This window comes from Cyprinus carpio, chromosome A7 (assembly GCF_018340385.1).
Source record: "Cyprinus carpio isolate SPL01 chromosome A7, ASM1834038v1, whole genome shotgun sequence".
Taxonomy (NCBI): domain Eukaryota; kingdom Metazoa; phylum Chordata; class Actinopteri; order Cypriniformes; family Cyprinidae; genus Cyprinus; species Cyprinus carpio.
The window spans coordinates 7,499,195-7,515,750 of NC_056578.1; the positions used below are offsets into that span (position 1 = coordinate 7,499,195).

Consider the following 16,556-nt stretch of genomic DNA (forward strand, 5'->3'; position numbering starts at 1 on the left):
CATTTAGGTCTTAAGGGAATGTAAACAGTTGCGAGAGAAAGCGCATATGTAATAGTATATATGATCCGGACTTCGTTCTTAAAGAGGAAGCTGTCCAATATTCGTCCTGTCTGCCATTCATGTTAATCAAACAAAAGTAAGAGAAAATCTCTCAGTGCTCTTGACTAAATCACTTTTGTTACCTAGAATAAGAAGAAAATAAATAAATGATAATAATTATGCCTATATATATATATATATATATATATATATATATGAAAACTAATTAATTTGCACAATGTATTTCTTATTTATTGTAGTTTTTTGTCCTATTGCTTGTAATTAGTTTCTCGTTCTTATTTCATCACTGACTGTTTATTGATCTCCAGTGAGCTTGTTTTTTTTTTGTTTTGTTTTTTTATTATTTTCTTGTATTAGTTTGATATCGACATTGGTGACAAGGATTATGAAAATTCTATGGTATCAAAGATCTTAATATCATAAAAAAACTTATTAAAAGAAAAAATTACTATATCAAGATAAATATCATTATCATGATATAAAATTACTCATATCGTGATATACGATGTTTGTTCATATCGCCCACCCCTCTTGCTCACCAATGGATTCTCTGCAGTGAATGGGTGCCATCAGAATGAGAGTCCAAACAGCAATTGTTCATTTTTAGGTGAGCTATTCCTTTAACCTAATCGTTAGATGTGCTTTGTGTAGAAGTGCTTTGATCATTTGAGCGTGGAAGCTTTAAACGTGGCTCAACCGATCACATTTTAGAGCTGGAATAATTAGATTTATGAATATTACATGGCTGATTTAACCACTTAACTGCATAATTGACTGTTGCCAGTGTTTCAGTTTCTACTCAAATCAATATTCATGTCCATGCATTTATTTATTTATTTAAATAAATGTGAAAATGTGCAATCATCTGGTCATTATCGCTGAAAATAGCACTTTAGGGTGATACAAGACCCCTTCTCTTCACGGCGGGGTTTGTATGATGGATAATTGTACATTGTTTCTATTATTATTTGTATGATTATGTGCTCTTTGGTTTTTGAGCCGGTGTAGCTGAGTTGCTTTGACACTTAGATGTGTGTCTGCCAAGAGCGCTTTTCTTGAAGCCTCTGGACTTTATGAAGAGGTGCTGCTCTAATTATTTTGGCATCGCTGTAAATAAATTCTCATTTCTCATTACTCCAATTCTCTCTCTTTTTGTAATATTTACTTTTTTAAAATATATTTTAATATAAGCATTAATTCGTATTAAATGTGAAATATAATTCTTATTGAAATATTATATAAATAATTATGCATAATTAATGGAATATTTACATATTAATGTATAAATTATATACTTTTTATTTATATATGTATATAATATATGAATAAACACACGTGCACACACACATAGATATATAGATAAACAGATGTATATAGGCTACTCTGATATATAATTAATTGATGAAAATATTATATTTTAATATATTATTTAAAATGAAGGCAATATTTTATTTAATTTATAGAAAAAATATTTTTTTTCTTTTGTATTTCATCATTAAAATAGAATAATTAAAAATAATATAATATATCCTTTAATTGATAAAAATGCAAAATAAATAACAGCAAAAAAAAAAAAAACTTTCATTTATATTTTGAAGCTATCATAAACCATTTTCTCTGCTGTAATGCTTTCTTTTGTCTTGATCTGAATCTGGCCTGATTTATACACTGCCGCTTTGAAATCCACATCAGGCACAAGTTTATTTTCATTATTCATTTTCTAACTAAAGACTTGAGTTTTTGAACAATGTTGGCCGCCACAAAGCAGGTAGCTTCTCTTCTCCCTCCACTTCCTGTCCTACTTTGCAGTTCAATCCTATCCTTGTGATGTTGATATGGAATTTCCTCTATTCATAAGTCAGATTTTCCAAAGTTGTGCTTTTTCTTATTTTTAATGTCATCTCCCTTTACTCCCGCAGTCTGTTAGATTTACTGTTCCCTCTGCGACTGCCAGCGATGGAAATCTGACCTTGTAGGGGTGTGGCTTACTGCACCATCCCACCGATGGACAGGCCTGGTTATTACAAATTGAAGAGCTTTGTAACTCAATTACCCCAAAACAAAAAGGACAGCATAAGTATACTTTCTATCAGTAGACGGGATGGCAGCTTTCTTCGTATTATAGTCATTTGGAGTTGGATTGGAATAGTACTGTCACTGCAGACGCAATTTCACTAAGCGCAGAATGAAAAGCCTCCATAATAAAGTAATGCAGAGGAACATTAAACAGAGTATTGTATTGGGGTCTGTGACTTAATAGATGAGGCCTTGAGTTTAAGTGGCCCGATGCGACTAGACAGGCCTCGCCAGTAATGATGGTTTAACATCGGCACTTTAGAAGGCCGAAACACAGACTGTCCTCTCAGTACAGAGCAGATTTAGGAAGCTTTGATACAGACCTGAGTAGGTTTGTTTGTCACAGTTTGGTATGAAAGCAGTTTTTTGTACTTTTTTGTGGTAATAGAGGAAAATGTGCTTAATTTTTATTATGCAAAAAAATAATTTTTAATGTTTCAGTGGCAGATAATATGCATGTCGTTCAAAAGTTTGGGGTCAGTAAGGTTTTTTTTATTGATGGCAAAAACTGTTATTAACATTAATAATAAGATAATGTTTCTTGAGTAGCAAATCAGTATATTATGATTTCTGAAGGATCATGTGACACTGGAGTAATGATGCTGAAAATTCAGCTTTGATAACAGGAATAAATTATATTTTAGCTTTTTAAAATAGAAAACGGTTATTTGAAATTGTAAATATATTTCACAATATTACTGCTTTTCACATACTTGTAAATGTGAGCCAAAATCATCTCAATTAAAAGAACCAAAGACTTAAACTACTTCAGTCTTTGTGCATTGAATTTATTTAATACAGTTTTACAATTTGAGTTGAATTACTGAAATAAATGAACTTTTCCACAACATTCTAATTTATTGAGATGCACCTGTATAGTGTAATATATTCACTGAAAATGAATGAAAAAAATGTTTTTGCATTATGGGAAACAAAGTATTAGCCATACAGAGTATTGGTCTATTAATCATTCTGAAGTTTAATTTCTTATGTATTGCTGTACTAAGCTATTTTCACTCTGCAACTTTAGTGTGTTCATGAGTCCGTTTGAGACTCGAGTCCGTATCTCTATTACTAAACATCTGCTGTAATTCTCACGCCACTGCTGTAAAACAGACCAAAGCAATTAAACCAAGTGTGAAAACTCTCCGATAGCAAACTTTTTTTGGGTTGTGGATAATGTTTGGTCGTCATTATGCCCTGTTTGGGTTTCCTATCTGAACAGGATGCAGAGCCAGACTTTATCAGTGTGTTTAACAGGAATCTCAGGCCGATTGTTCTGAATCGCCCCGGGCTGCACTTTACCCGACAGCTGTAATAGTTTCCATGCGTGTGTGTGTGTGTTTGTGTGACGGCTTTAGAGATGCCGGTTGTGCTGCGTGTCATGCGTCTGCAGGCTCAAGCTCTTCTCAGCACTCTCTCTCTTATCTCCGCTGATTGTATTCTATTCACTTTATTCTTTAGATAAGCGTCGTGGAACAAGATAAGGGCTTGATTGATTGGTTTTCCTATCGGTCCAACACCAGTCTGGTCCGTTTTAATGTCAGAAGTGTTTCACAAAGACATTGGCTTCATGTTGTCTGGATTCTAGCTAAATATAAACATTGACACCTGTTTGTGAGAAAGTGGTGGCAAGAAATACTGAATATAATAGATTTAGATGGTATGAATAAAGCCTTACATCAAGGCGGAGTAGTTTTGGTTATTTGTGCTGGAAATTCAATGGGGAGGTTTATATATTAAATGATCAACTTGTAATGCATATTTTCTTATAATCCAGTCAATTAAATGAAATTAAAACATGCGTCACATTATTTTTTTTTTCTATTTTTATCCTTAAATACAATAGATTTAGTTGGTATGACTATAGTCTTACGTCACAGTATGAGTAGATTGTTATGCTGGAAATTAAATTTTTTTTTTTTTTTTTTTTTTACATTTTTGAGTTAAATCTCAAAATTGTCCTATGGTGTGACTGTCTCAAGGATGTTCAATAAATTACTAAAAATTTATAAAAATTACTACTAAATTAATAAAACTTTTTTTAAATGAAAAAGAAAAGCATACAATTGTTAATAAATACCTAAGGCATAATTTTACCAGTGTCTATTTTAGTAATTGGCAATAATTTATTTTTTTATCCATATATTTCTAAAAGTATATGAACTTGATACATTATGTCACTGAAAACTATGTCCTCCGGTGTGACACCATATCCTGTTTTTAAACTCCACAGACAACTTTAGTTAGTTGGAGGACCAGGAATAGTGTTTTACAAGCATTTTTTTACTGCAGATTTGTCAACTACCCATATCTATTTTCTTATCTATATCCTGAAAGATAAACACATTGAGTAAAACAAAGTTGTAAAACTTTACAATTAGATGTCAGTGTAGGATGTGTACATTGGGGTGGGATGCTGAAACTGTAGGTATAGGGGCCCCTTTTGAAAAATGCTATGGCCGGCCCTGTTTGTATGCCATAAACTGGCAGCTTTATGATCTTTTATTGAGCTATTTTGTGTTGTACGTGATTCCTTCTAGGGCTGCACAATTAATCGAATTTCTAATCGCGATTACAATTATGGATGCCACAATTACGTAATCGTTCAAAGCAGCAATTAATCGTTCAAAGTCCACTTATGTTATTCGGTATGCTTAAGATGCGTTTTTTTCTTTCTGCATGTTATCATAAGGGTTTTTCACATTATTTTAATTTTAGTTTTAGTATAATATTATAATACCATTCATATTTTTACTTTTTTAATCATTTAAAGAAGAAACCAATCCAATGTATATTTGACTTTTGAGGCTTAATACTACAGAAAAGCACTAAAAGAGTGATTTCAGCTTGTTTATTTTCATTAAAAATACGGCATGCAGTTGCATCAAACTATGGTATAAACATCATTGTGTAAATTGTGATAATCGTAATTAATAATCGCAATTACAATTTTAAGTGAATAATCGACAATTATGATTTTTGTCATAATCGTGCAGCCCTAATTCCTTCTGATCATTGATAAGTCATGCAACATTTCTGGGAAGAGAAGGACCTTTTCTTGTGGCTTTTAAATAGAAATGACTATGAAAAATCACTGGTCTTGGATTCCTGTCATCAGAAGAGTTATGAGGGTAATGAGAGCTGCTTTCTTATGACGGCCGATGACTGATTTCATCTCTGTCCTTTATTCACGTGCACTGATTTGATTACAGAATAGATGAAAGATGCTTGAACTTAGGCAGAAGTTGCTCAGAGTTTTGAACTTCCTGAAAACATCTTTTGACATCCCATGATGCTTTTCAGAGTTCAGCTCCAGATTATTATTTTTTTTTAAAAGAAATGTACTTTTGTAATCTGTGTAATCTGTAATTAAATAGGTGCAATAATATTTTATTTACTTTACTAATATTTGTTTACTTCATTTATGTATGTTATTATTTTAATAATAGAAATTTAGTATGTCATTTAGTATTTCAGTATTCTCAGGTGCAATTATTTATATATATATATATATATATATATATATATAATTAGTTAGCATTTTAGTATATCATTTAGTAACATTTAGTGTGTCAGGTTTTGTTTCATTTTATTTAGTTTTGTTTTGCACGGGAAAGAACCTCTTTTGATGTCCCGTGATGTGTGTTTTTGTGGTGAGGCCGCTGTACCCGCAGCGGTGGAGGGAGGGAGGTCAGAGACAGCGCTAAAGTCTCAGGTTTGATTAGTCTCCGAGTGCCTCAGCAGATGTTAACGAGGAGACCTTGACCGGCCGCCTGGGCTCCCAGAATCCATAGCTATTAGCGTCCCGCTCTCTGCGTGGAGCCGTTCAGCTGACAGGTGCTGGATGAGGCCGTCATTTATCAGAGCTCAATATCTGTGTCAAGCTCCATGAATCGATTCAATAAAGAGAGCAGTGACAGAAGCGTCCACCTCCGCTCAGCCTTCATTACCTGCTGAGAGCGTCCTTTGTGACGGGCCCCCGCCGCCCCTCAATGGGGCCGATTACTGGCCGAATGATCCCATCCGCAGGCACTGATGGACAAATTGTTGGCTTTTTATTAAAACTCTTGAGGTTTGGATACTGTGGGAATGAATTGTGTATGGCTTCTGTTGTTGTAGTGAACAAGGAATAGATTATGGATGACTTTAGCATTAGATTAAATGGCTGAAATGTTGATATTTCCATTTATTTAATATACTTTTTGAATATAAGCAAGTAGTCATTTAACTCGATTACACTTTTCAGTGTAAACATGTTAGGATAGTGGATAGATTGGGTCTTACTTGTAATTATTACTTGTAATTAGTTTTCCTAAATTCCATTTTAATTTTCTCAAATTCAGTTCATTTTGCTGAATTCCATTTTAATGATTGAATAAAATTGTATTAATAAATAAACAACAATTTCTTAAGTTACAAAAAAGTAATTTTATTTTTCCCAAATTACATTTTAATTTTTCCTAATTAATGTTTTTTATTCTGTTTTCGAAAAAATAAAAATGTAGCAATGAAAAGTGTGTCTAATGAATTGAAATCATAAATCTAATAAAATTGAACAACAATTAATTAAAAGTTTAAGAAAAAAAAAAATTTTTAGGGCCCATTTTCCCCCCTAAATTCATTGGTTTGAGTTAAATTTTTCTGGATTCCATTTTTCCTTTACACTATATAATTACATTTTTATAATTACATAATTTTTAATTATCAAAAAATCATATCTATCTATTTAATTGATTTAATTCAAAATTTTTTAGTTTTTTAATAATTTATTTAAATTTTTTAAATAATATGTTTCTATGAAATGTTTAATTTCTTTTTAGGAATTGATTAATCTTTTAAAATGCAATTTCCTTTTTTGACAAATGTTCTGTTAAAATTCATATGTGGAGGAAAAATTTTGATGTTCCTTAAAAAAAAAAAAATCCACATTATAAATGTGTAAATTCCAGTTGTTTTGACTGGATTCCGTGATTTTTGTCTCTGTTTTCCATGTCACGGAACTCATTATATATTATATATATCATATAGTTATGAAAACCAGTGCTGCTTACTTTAATAGTGTGGAAAATTAGTGTTGCACTTCCCGAGGAAAGCATTTGATAAGCAGAATTTTGTTTAAAAGGAATACTTACTTTTTTCTTTTCTTTTTTTTTTTTAATAAATCACATCCGCAGAAATGTATCAAATTCTATATATAAAAAAGGGTTATTTGCATTATGCAAATAGCATTCCGTTTTGTTGTGCGTTTGTGCCATTACATAATTTGCATGATGATGTTTTTGAGACCTCATCGCTTTCCGGTCATCTTTTCTGCTGATGAGACCTGATGACCTCCAAAAGCAAACGGGCGATACTTTGGCACATCCTCACGCTCTCATTCCTCACTCACATGCTCTCATTCTGCTTCAAGGACGTTTCTTGTTCTCAGTCAACAAGGCTTTTTCACAGTGATGCAAAGGAGGCAGCTTCATCTGCGTCATTGTGAGTGTTGCATAATGCTGATTTTGAATGTGGCAAGCTGAAGTGTTTTCATGCGTTCAGTTCAGGCCCAGACCAGAGCCGTCCATTATTCAGCGACCGCAGCGCTGAAATCACCATTATTCACGTCCTCTCACAATCAGTCTGCAGCTGAAGTCAAGACGAGAGCGTCAAGAGAAAAGTGCTGCAAGTTGCAACTAAAGTACTCTAAGACAATTTTATAATGTTAGGGTATGATAGAGTTATATAAGGAATAAAACCTTAATATTTTTAGAAATGCATCTTCCCTCTTCAGTTTGCTTTAGATGATAATGTATTTTGTATGGTTACATTTTGTCTTTTGTTTTTTTTTGTTTTGTTTATTGCTTTTTTTAACGTTAAACAACTAAAATATTTTTATTATTTTTTATTTAATTGGTATGATTTTTTATTTTTTTTTTAATAACAGAAATGATTAATAATTAGTATTATAATCATTAATTACAGTTTTATAATTAGTGCTAATTTAATTTGTTTTTCATAGGTAAAATTACAATTTTTTTTATTATTTTATTTACAAAAATGTAATAGTATAAATTTTGTTATTTAGCTTTTTTTTTTTAATTTAGCATTTTTTCATGAAATTTCAAGTAATTAAGTTGTACTGCAAGTTTATGGCTGCTTGCCTTAGTTTCTTACGACATATTTTTTGGAAATGTCAAAAAGAAGCTTTGACCATGATTGCATTACGATTTGGATGTTTACATAAATAATGCAAAAATTAATTCTGTTCAAAGCGGATTGGAAAAAGTCCTTTTATTATTAAATATTTAACTACTTAATTGAGGTTTTTATAATTTGGTGGCATTGGAAAACAGTCCTATTTAGTGTTAACCACCATGCATGTTCTTCTGTCTTTCTCATATCTGAACATTACACAGATTTTACTCATTTTTCAAACTTTAAATGTGTTGTATCTGCAGTATCTTTTCCGACAAGTGCCGTTTTTAATGCAATGCATTTGTAAACAAATATTGTTCCGGTCCAGTCCGGTCCAGTTCCATGCATGAGATATTTGAGAGAAAGGCTCCATCTGTTTTTGATGCTCAGCAGCAGTGTGAAGAGCTCAGCCATCAAATCAGCCCTGACACATGTTTAACATCAGGAGGAATCGCTTCCGATTAAATAGTGGAAAGAATTGCCATTGTTTAACTTAACAACTCTGGCAAATTTCCCGCACAAATGTTTCAATTCTCAGTCTGTGATCTGTAGGGAACGAGTCACACATGTATGAGCTGTGATGCTGCTTATTCATCAGCAGAGAAATCTTAGTGTGGTCTGTCTAGCTCTGACAGGTTTAAGACGCTGATGAGTCACATCATGTCACAGCCCGGCCTTTACTTCACTGAAGCAAAACCGGTCACATACAGAGATAAACAAAACATTAATGTTATTAGATTAAGTTTTCAAAATTGAGAGATTTTACTTAAGTTTGACTTGCATTACGTGCAACTTCCCACTTTGCTTTGCTTGTTTTTTTTTATTTGTTTTTGTTTGTACGATTACATTTTGGTTTTTGTGTAGTAAAGAAACAGCACACATTAATAAATCATGCTCTTATGAAGATTTTTTCATGAATTAATTTTTTTTCATGATGTTTTTCTCTATTTAAAATTGAAAAGAAAATTGTGTTTAGTATTTAAGAGGTATGATGCATTTTATTTATATATATTTTTTTTGAGTATTAATGTTTGTATTTAATTAACAAATTATTTATTTTAATATATATTTAAATAATACAAATTTAGTGTCATTTATTTCACAGACATAACATTTTAGTTAATTATTTTTATCAAATTTCTAGTATTTTAATAGAAATTTGCTGTCATTTATAATTTAATGGGTACAGTTACATTTTATTTGTTTATTAGTTATTGCAATTATCTTCTATTATTTTAATAATAGGAATTTATTATTTACTACTGTATTTCACTGTATTTTAGGTATTATTACATTATTTATTTTGCATAGTAAAAAGTCTTGACTAAGATTTAATTAATTTTTTTTTTTATTTTTGCGTTTTACAATCACATACATTTTTATCTAAATCTTATGATGCATGCAAAATTGCTGAACACTTATTTAATGCAATATTTACTCCAAATTCACAACAAAAATGTAACACGAATATAAAATATTATATAAATCATATAATGCATAAAAGCTGAATGCAAATAATCCATTATCTGATGCAATATTTATTACAAATTCACCACATACTATTTGAAAACAGCAAATAGGTTTTAATTTAATGACAAGGCTGTTCATATTTTTTAGTATTGGATCACCTCTGCTAATTGGCTAAACAGGTACAGTTATCAGACAGCATCTTAAAATGCACATTTGCATGTGTATATAACAGTTGGTATAATGATTTATCAAAGTTGTTTTTGTGTTTTCATCCTAGAGATTAGATTAGAGTGTCTAATTGATAATGAGTTTTAATACCTTATTCACTACAGTAAACTTCTTTAAAGGATATTGAAACATGTTTACTCATAAACAAGCCAAATGGACAGTGAACGTGCATGAATTGGGCCTTATGTGACTTTAAATGATGGAGCAGTTTATTAGCAGATCACTCCTTTACTGCAGTCTGGCCTTTACATGTTAGAAAAGGAGAAATAGGTCACATTATCTCATCCGCTGCGATGTGAAACCAGCAAGTCAAGCGTGGCGTGTCGCATTACTCTGTTATCGGAGCTGTGGATGGATTGAATCTGAGCTGTAATCTTGCATCACATGCTCCAGCGGCGGGATGTGCTTCTCCATGTCAGATTTCACTTGCCCTTCATTGCCACTCTAATTACCATCCCAAACAAATCCAACACCATCATAACAGAGAAGAAGTCATGAGAATCAACTGTATGTCACAACCAATCAGTGCTTTTAAAAAATAAAAGATGGGATATGTTCAGCATTCACAGCACATTGGACTAACAGGATATTCAATTAAGCGATTCATTAGGAGTGTAAATAGGGTCGGTTATGACTACATGTTGACTTTAACATGGGCTCCCATGCCAAGCAAATCTCCCGCTGTGTTTGAAGGGAAACTGAGCACATTAACCTTCTGCAGGAGAAGTCAAACATTCATCTGTTTAGATGCACTGCTTTACACTGATCCTGTCGTCTGCGTGGCACATTAGGACTCGCTCTGTTTTTGTGCACTGTTGATGTTTTTTCGCTTCAACAATTCAAGCTAAGAATGACTGCTTTCAATGTGTATCACATGACCGGGATTCATTTGGTAAATGTAATTCAGTGATTTGGTTTACAGTATAGAGCAGGCTGATAATTGGACTTTGTTTATTGCCATTAGATTATATTAACTGCTTAAAATAATTAACGCAGGGGTGGAGCTAGAGTCGGTCACCCCACACAAACTGCTGCTTCTGTCTCTTTCTTGACAAGAATTGTGTTTATTTAGAAGCAGAATGTCTTTACAAAAACATCAATGGGAGACTTATTAGACATACACTCCAACTTCACCTCTGCACCAGATATGAGTCAAACGAGCACGAAAAAAGTACAGGTGACGAGGAGCTTCAGTAGAACAACAGTTAACTGCTGTCAGATGAGATGTTGTCAGGCCATATGCAAGAAAAAAACACTTTTTCTGTCCTGTAACTTGCATCATTTCATATTAAAGCACAAATTAAACTACGAGCATGTAATGTCGTTAATTCATCAGCTGAGATATCAAGTTACCAGAAAGGCAATTAAAGCTGCCTCAAAACTGTGCATGCAAGTATTTGTTATAAATGAGTCCCATTTAAGAGCATGTCTCAGAAATGCAGTGGTTTTTAAAACTGTCCTGGAGCAGCAGCACTGTCTCCCTCATCTAACACACCTGGTTCAACTCCTCAGCTCATTATAGAGACCTTAAGGAAAGGTAAAGAGTTATGAGAAACTATGATGTGTGTCAGATCCGCCTCATGTTCAGCAGCAGAGCTTAAAGAATTGTTCTGTTGTAAATATTGTTGGGTAACTATTATGTAATTGTGTTTATTTAAATATGTAATTTGTGTGTAATTTCAGCAGTGTCTCATTTAGCATTAATAAATGTCATTATATTTTAAAATATCAGATAAAATAATAAAATGTAGTATTGTATTATAAATGTATTATTATTATTTTTTTAATAGTGCATAAATTATAGGAATAATATAATTTACTAAGCATGGACAATTAGTACAAATGTTCATTCATCCAGTGTCAATTCAAAAATTTGCAATTATATATTTATTTACTTCTTGGAAATTTTAAATATTCTCTAAAAATATTTTATATTTAATAAATATTATAATATTGATAAAAAATTGTCAAATGTTTATTAATTTGAGCATTGTCTCATTTAACATTAATACTTTGAGTTGTATTTATTGTATTATATATAAAATAAAACAAAGTTGTTGTTTTTTTTTTTGTTTTTTTAAGGAGTCATTTCTGTGAGTCAGATTTTAAAATCATGGACATTTCTATAGATAATTGCTTTTTTCTTGGCATAAAACTTGCTCTCTGAGAGTGCAATCTTATCCTGTATTCACATGCTTCAGTTATCCAGTAATCAAAGTGGGAAAGTTATGGAAATTGGTTGGTCAAAAGGCTTGGGAAGCCTCTGTAATAAAGATGTGCTCTGAGTGGTTTTGGTTGAGAGCTTCTGCTTAAAGACTAAATGTAAGTGGTTGCTTTGGGGCAGAGAGACGCTCTTGTAATTTCGTTAATAACACTGATGCGCCTCGTCTTGGCATGTGAGGACCAATTTTGAGTTTGAACTGACTTTCAGTTCCTCTCCAAGTTTTACTTCTCTAAATCTGCTTCTATTGGTAGATGCCACTCAGTGGTATTTAACTTCAAACGTTAATGAACGGCCTCATCACATCAATGGCCATCACAGAATTTTTATAGTAAGTCATAAAGTGACTTAAGAATAAAGAAGTTACCCAGAGTGGGGATAATTACGGGCTGGCTAATGATGAAGTGTTCCCACAATCCTGACTTCTACTGAGAAGCGTTCTCAGGCTTTCTCAGGTCAATCTAACCTGATTATTGGCATCGGGTTCCTCTCACACCCTTATTACCCTTTCAGCCAGAGCCAGCAGAGCTGCAGTTAGGAGCAGTTGCTTTTGCCTTCAGTGATTGCAGGTTATTACTTGGTCCACAAATTATTTGACAGAATTGTAGGATATTTTATCTGAGAATGTAACTAGAATGTCAGAAGAGTTGTTGTTGTTGTCTTGTGTTGTCATTAATGCCAGCTTTATGCCTTTAAGAGACAGATATACTCAATATAATTTAATGGCAGCAACAGATGGCAGGAAAGTAGCACTTGTCCATTTCTCAGAATGGACAAATATCAACTGATATTATTTTTTATTTTACAAACCAGTTTACAGGACAGGCTTAGAAATGGGATAGTCGGGTCTTATGACTAGATGAGACAAAAGTTGCATTTACACAACTGTTAATTATCTCAAAATGGGCAAATATCAACTGATCTATCATTATCACTAGTCATGTCAAGACATACTTTAAGTACAGTGATATTTTTAGACATTTTAGATATATTATGAGTGATAATATATTGGACATTGGCCACTCAGCTCTGTAGTTTTCAGTTACAGCATGTTTGTAATTTATTTTAATTATATATATATATTTTTTTATAATTATTTGTTTGTTGCTGTTGTACTTTTGTCCTTATATATACGTGTACGAACCACTTTACAGGACTGGCATAGAATTGGGTTAGTCGTGTCTTGTGACTCTGTGCAAGTGATTGCATCACCTTCCAAAATCCTCAGACAGGCCTTATTCTGTAATCTTACCCATGTCATTGTATCACTTTTGATCCCATGATTGGTCTGTGGGCCACTTTCCAAACTTCTCCTGTGTCTTAAGGCAGACTTGCTCGTTTGCATTTCAGTTTGGCTGTTTATTTGGAAAATGTCTGGCTATTTTGTTTTTAGTTTCCAAGCTTTTAATGATCTATTGCACAGTTCATTCATTATGATGTCAAGCCATTATTATGTCTGAACCTGTCATTAATACCCATTTTCTCTCTTTTAGATGCAGCAGCTGTTCTATGAGAATTACGAGCCAAACAAGAAGGGCTACATCCGTGATCTCCACAACAGCAAGATCCACCGGGCCATAACCCTTCACCCCAACAAGAACCCACCGTACCAGTATCGCCTGCACAGCTACATGTTGAGCCGCAAGATTGCGGAGCTGCGCCACCGCACCGTCCAGCTCCACCGCGAGATCGTGCAGATGAGTCGCTACAGCAACACCGAGGTGCACAAGGAAGACCTCCAACTGGGCATGCCTCCGTCCTTCATGCGCTTTCATCCCCACCAACGTGAGGAGGTGCTAGAATGGGAGTTCCTCACGGGCAAGTACATTTTCTCGTCCTCAGACGGGCAGCCTCCACGTCGGGGCATCGACTCCTCACAGAAGATGGCGCTGGACGACATCATCATGCAGGTTATGGAGATGATTAACGCCAACGCCAAGACGCGAGGAAGAGTCATCGATTTCAAAGAGATCCAGTACGGATACCGAAGGGTCAACCCCATGTACGGGGCCGAGTACGTACTGGATCTGCTGCTGCTGTACAAGAAGCACAAGGGGAAGACCATGACGGTTCCCGTAAGGAGGCACGCCTATCTCCAACAGACCTTCAGTAAGATCCAGTTCTTGGAAGACGAGGAGATGGACGCCCGAGTCCTGGCTGCCCGCATCAACCAAGACTCGGACTCGCTGTCCTTCCTGTCCAACTCTCTCAAGATGCTCGTCCCGTTCAAGCTGAGCAGCCAAGCAGGTGTCGAACAACACGAACCCAAAGAGAAGAAGATCAACATCCTGGTGCCCCTGGCGGGACGCTACGAGATCTTTGTGCGCTTCATGGCCAACTTCGAGAAGATTTGCCTGATTCCCAACCAGAACGTCAAGTTGCTGATTCTGCTCTTCAGCACGGACAACAACACGGAGCGCATTAAGCAAATCGAGCTCATGAGGGAGTATCACATGAAGTATCCCAAAGCCGACATGGAGATCAAACCGGTTTCTGGACCCTTCTCCCGTGCTCTGGCCCTGGAGGTCGGCTCGGCCCACTTTACCAATGATTCCTTGCTCTTTTACTGTGACGTGGACTTACTCTTTACCCCCGACTTCTTGACCAGATGTCGCGGGAACACCATACTTGGGGAGCAGACGTACTTTCCCATCATCTTCAGCCAGTACGACCCTAAGGTTGTCTACGCGGGCAAGGTGCCCAGTGACAACCCCTACGTGTTCACATCCAAAACAGGCTTGTGGAGACACTACGGTTACGGGATCGTCTGTATCTACAAAGGAGACTTGGTAAAAGCGGGTGGCTTTGACGTCTCCATCCAAGGCTGGGGACTGGAGGACGTGGACCTCTTTAACAAATTCGTCCAGTCCGGGATCAAGCTGTTCCGCAGCACGGACACCGGCATCGTGCACGTCCACCACCCTGTGGTTTGCGACCCAAACCTCGATCCCAAGCAGTACAAAATGTGCCTGGGATCCAAAGCATCCTCGCATGGCTCCACGCAGCAACTCGCGGAGCTGTGGTTGGAGAAGAACAACCACGGCTTCCATAAGATCTCGAACTCTAATAACGAATCAGTGAGGACAGAATAGACCCGGCAAATGCACACCTACCTGTCTGTCTTCCTCTCTATGGAGTTTTTTAACTACCTTATTTATTTTTTACTGAAAAGACTTCTGTGGATATATTTTGACATAAGAACTGGTTTTGTAAACTGTACAGGAGCAGCGCGCCATCGGATTTTTTTTTTTTTTTTTTTTTTTTAAGCAGTGTAAGGAACATTGACGTAAGGAGATCTATTTTACCAATACTGAACATTATATTTATGGCACCTCTCATACAGACTGCTGTGTACTCCCCTGAAAATGCCTCGCGATTGAATCGAAGAGGGAGTTTGGACACGGACATGTGGTGTCTGGCAAATGGTAAATGTTTATTTCTGAATGTTTACAGAGAGCTACGAACAAGTGATTCATTCTTGGGTAAGGGGATCTATAAAATAACAATCTTAATTGTGAAAATTAAGGGCCATTGATCAAAAGTTTCTAATTTTTTGGCTTTCGGTTTGTTTTTTCAGTTTATTTGTCTGGGGGAATCCATAATAACACTGTTTTGTTTCCAGTGATTTAGATTTATTTTTTATTGACTTCTGTGAATGAAACTGCTGGATGTAGATCTTTCCAACTCATTCCCACTGTCTAATTTATTGAACGTTCGGTCTCGTACGATATCGGGCTGAGGTTATGTATATTAGAGATTGTATAACCATCTCTGTCATGGATAGTGTTTCTTTACGTTTTCCTCTCTCTATCTTGAATTGCTTTGATTACCAAAGACTTTTTTGCACAGTTGCTGTAGGTGATTTTTGTTCGAGCATGCATGTGTATGTGTGCGTGTGTGGATGTCCGAATGCAAGGTGGTGGAGCAGGAAAACATGAATTGTACTGTAGGATGGCGGTACTGATGACCAGATTTCTATTCTACATGGCTCTATGAACGTATGTCGACAACAAGCCTCTTAGCAATCTATTTTCTTGTTTCATTCAATCAGAGTTCGTTTTCTCCTGTTCGTTATTTAAGTACAGGCCATTCTCATGTGATTGAGCCATGCACTCCACAGAGGGAATCGGCCTAAATTGCAGCCTCGCCTTCTAAAACAAGGACTGATCTCCCACAGTAGTCTGTTTTTTTCTTTTCTTTTTTTTTTTTTTTTGCATTTTTTGGGGGGTGGGGGGCGTTTTCATAATTCAGTTTTCTGTTAGCCCCAATACAACTGGGACAAAAATTTTATATTTAATAAAATGGAAAATGTTTATCAAAA

The 16,556-nt window shown here is 35.0% G+C and overlaps 1 protein-coding gene across 1 annotated transcript in view; it reads left to right on the forward strand.

The window, feature by feature from the left end:
• The window catches only part of LOC109056738 (chondroitin sulfate synthase 1-like), a 63,251-nt gene extending 46,695 nt beyond the window's left edge, over window positions 1–16,556 (forward strand). Inside the window, exon 3 of the mRNA XM_042759458.1 lies at window positions 13,729–16,556. Coding sequence (XP_042615392.1) covers window positions 13,729–15,327 — 1,599 coding nt within the window. The 3' untranslated portion in view covers window positions 15,328–16,556. The remainder of the gene's footprint in view (window positions 1–13,728) is intronic.